Source organism: Corylus avellana, chromosome ca10, assembly GCF_901000735.1.
Source record: "Corylus avellana chromosome ca10, CavTom2PMs-1.0".
Lineage (NCBI taxonomy): Eukaryota > Viridiplantae > Streptophyta > Magnoliopsida > Fagales > Betulaceae > Corylus > Corylus avellana.
The window spans coordinates 18843066-18846453 of NC_081550.1; the positions used below are offsets into that span (position 1 = coordinate 18843066).

Here is a 3388-nt window from a genome sequence, read left to right on the forward strand (position 1 = left end):
CATTTTTCAGCAGGAGCAAGGCTTTGTGAAAGGACTAGAGAATTTGTAGGGCTAGATATTAGACTTGTCAACTTCTGTAAGGATGAAGAAGTCTTCCCCAAGTGCTAGTGCTTGAAATTTGTCCAAACAATGCCAATAGAAGAGTAGAATCAGAGAGGCGTCGGAGAAAATGACTTTTGACTGAAATGACTAACTCCATGCTTAACAAGTTTCAATTGTTTGAATGGTATTAAAAATGTATTTTTTCATGGTCAATAATTGATTAGTGTTCTCTCTTAGATGGCATTGGATGACATTATAACAGGTCATTTTGCATTAATTCAGGGCCCGTTTGAGATTACGATATCAATAAGTGCATTTTTAAAAATTGTGTTAGGTTGTGTAAACTGTAAAAGAACTTTTGGTTGATACTGACTTACACCAATGCATGCCTCACTTGCAGAGAGATGTTGCTGAAGTCCTTATCGTCTCTCCCATGGTACTTAATAATTCATAGTACTTTTGTCAAGCTATCAATAAAGATGATTACCAGTGTACCTCTTCACAGACATGTACCACTTAATAATTCTAATTATTTTTCCTATTTAGTGCTTTATTTTAGTGTTGCTTCTGCTTGAAAAGCATGTCCGACCGAATCCTACTCGGTAAATAATTAATGAATTGAACCTGTATGAGTTTTGGTTGATAGCGCACTGCTTTATAGCATTTCACTATTTTGACAGGTCTTTGAGCCTTCACACATAATACAGGAAGAATATCTCTTCTAACTCTAATGAAGCACAAACAACAACATACAGATAAAAATATTGGATCTGAATATATACAACTGCTGAATGACCTCCTCTTCTCCTTGACATATGAATGAAAATAGTTTCTGGCTCCACTAATCTTCTTCTCTTTATTTAGTTCAAATTAGACCATAGGATTGGGAAAGTATTGCATATGGGGGCCTGGGGCTATTCAGTTTTAGATGAATCTCCAGAAAAGAACAATAACTTTGTTATCAGGAAAAACAAAGACATAACCTTAATGACAGCAGCTAATGCAGCCTCTTAAGAATTTCAAACACCTAATATGCACTGACCTCCTCAGGGAGTCTTGTTTCCTGTCCATTCTGTTTTGGCAGTCTTAAAATAAATTAAAAATGCAGCTGCTATTCCTATAACCTCAAATGAGCACAGCTGGCTCATCAAACGTTGTAGAAGAAATTCATGCTCCTCTGTCCTTCACAATTTTCCCATGCTATTTTCTTTTCTAAGCAGTTTCTTGAGTGTTTGTCTTTCTACTGTCGACTTCTTCACCCCCCAACACCTTGGGGTAATTCTTAAATGGCCCCTCTTGTCTCACATCTTCAATTTGGTTGTAGAGGATTGATTGTCCATAAGAGTCAGCTGATGGACAATTGTCATCTTGCTGTAGATTTCATTTGGAAACTGTCGTTAGAACTCAAACAATGGATAACCCAAAAGCAAATCTGTAAAAAGATTCAGAGGGGAGCTCTGGCGACCAAACTTTAGAAGAATAAAGCTAGCACGAGCCTGATGATCATCAATTGCAACTTGCATCAAACCCCAAGATTCCTTCTATTCTGGATGAAGATTTGTACAGCTTCTTGTAGAGTAATGCCCATGTGTCAGATTGCCTCTACCCAACTGCACCCTGGAAATTTTCTCAACTTCCTTTTCTTCATTGTCGTCTTCAACCTTGCCACATTTCCCCAACTCCCAGCATCAGCATACAAATTTGACAATAGTAAGTTGTTTCCTGCATTGTCAGGTTCAAGCTGTGACAAATGCTTAGCTGCTACTTCAGCAAGATCAACATTCCCATAATTCCTACATGCCCCTAATAGTGCACCACATACAAATAAATCAGGTTCAACCGGCATTTTCATAATCACATCATAAGCTTCAGCAAGTTTTCCTGCTCTACCAAGAAGATCCACTATGCATGCATAATGCTCTAATCTTGGAACAATCCCATACTTTTCTTGCATCAAGTGAAATAGACTTTGTCCGAGTTCAACCATTCCAGCATGGCTACATGCTGTGAGAACCGCTGTGAAAGTCAGATGATCAAGCTTCTTTCCCTCTTCCTTTTCCATCTGATTGAAAAGCTCAATTGCTTCATTGCAATACCCATGATTAGCATACCCAAATATCATTGAATTCCAAGTAACTATGTTCCTCTTAGACATCCGATGGAACAAATTCCTTGCTTCGGCTATAAAACCGCATTTTGAATACATGTCAACAAGGGCGCTCCTTACAAATATATCATCCCCAACTCCAATCACCAGTGCATACCCATGAATCTCTTTCCCACGCCTCACATTGGCCGCAGTTGCACAAGCAGGCAAGAGACTACTTATTGTAGCCGACTTCGGATAGAACCCATGATCCAACAGCTTTCTGAAAGTGGCAAACGCCTCCTCATTTCGAAAGTTCTGCACAAACCCTGATATAACCGAAGTCCAAGAGACCACATCAGGCTCAACCCCGTTGCTGCGCATCAAATTAAAAAGTTCAGAGACCATTACTTCATCACACTTTTGCGAAAACCCCGCAATTAAGGTGTTCCAAGTCACCACGTTAGGCTTGACTCCTAAAGCCTGCATCTTTTTCACCAAGTCCAATGCTTCTTTGGCAAACCCATGTTGAGCATAGCCCGAAACCATAGCGTTCAAAGCCACCAAATCCTTCTCAACCATTGCATCGTATACTCGCCTCGCCTTTTCAATTAAACCGCATTTTGAGTACATATCAATCAATGCACTTCTAACAAAAGCATCGGATTCAAACGAACATTTCAAAACCACACCATGTATTTTCTCCCCGGTTTCCCTATCTGAGACGCGCCCACAGGCTTTGAGAGTGCTGGGAATGACAAATTCGTTGGGTCTCAGGCCATGCTCCTGCATCTCACGGAACAGACCCAGAGCCTCTTCATAAAAGCCGTATTGAGCGTAGGCCCCCATAAGGACGATCCAGCGGCGTGAATTTGTTACGGGAATTTGGTCGAACAGTTTGCGAGCATAGGAAGGTTCTCCACATCCCGAGTAGAAGGCAATGAGCTTGGCGGCAAAACGGGTTAAACGAGCCAAGCCAGTGATGATGAAGTGGGCGTGGAGTTTTTTTCCTGAGTGCAACGCTCGACCACCAGCGTACATGTCCATGAGTTCATCGTAGGCGCCGGGTGATGTTTGAAATGTGCGGTGGAAGATGGTTGTTTTGTTGTGGGGCCTAAGGAAAGTTGAAGGCTGTGGCTTTGATGTAAGAGGGTGCAGACGCGGGGAGGAAGCATAGACCATTTTGTTTCTTCCAAAGATCGATCGTTGCGTTAATGTTATGTGACTTCAACTTGTCTTACATTATAGGCTGCTAGCCTG

At 41.3% G+C, this 3388-nt stretch overlaps 1 protein-coding gene across 1 annotated transcript; it reads right to left on the minus strand.

Annotated features, from left to right (window-relative positions):
• Nucleotides 1-792: 792 nt before the first annotated feature.
• LOC132164430 (pentatricopeptide repeat-containing protein At5g59600-like) lies at nt 793-3341 on the minus strand. Its single transcript, XM_059574943.1, has one exon. The coding sequence runs from the start codon at nt 3308-3310 to the stop codon at nt 1634-1636; it is 1677 nt and encodes a 558-aa protein (XP_059430926.1). The 5' UTR covers nt 3311-3341; the 3' UTR covers nt 793-1633.
• Nucleotides 3342-3388: the final 47 nt, after the last annotated feature.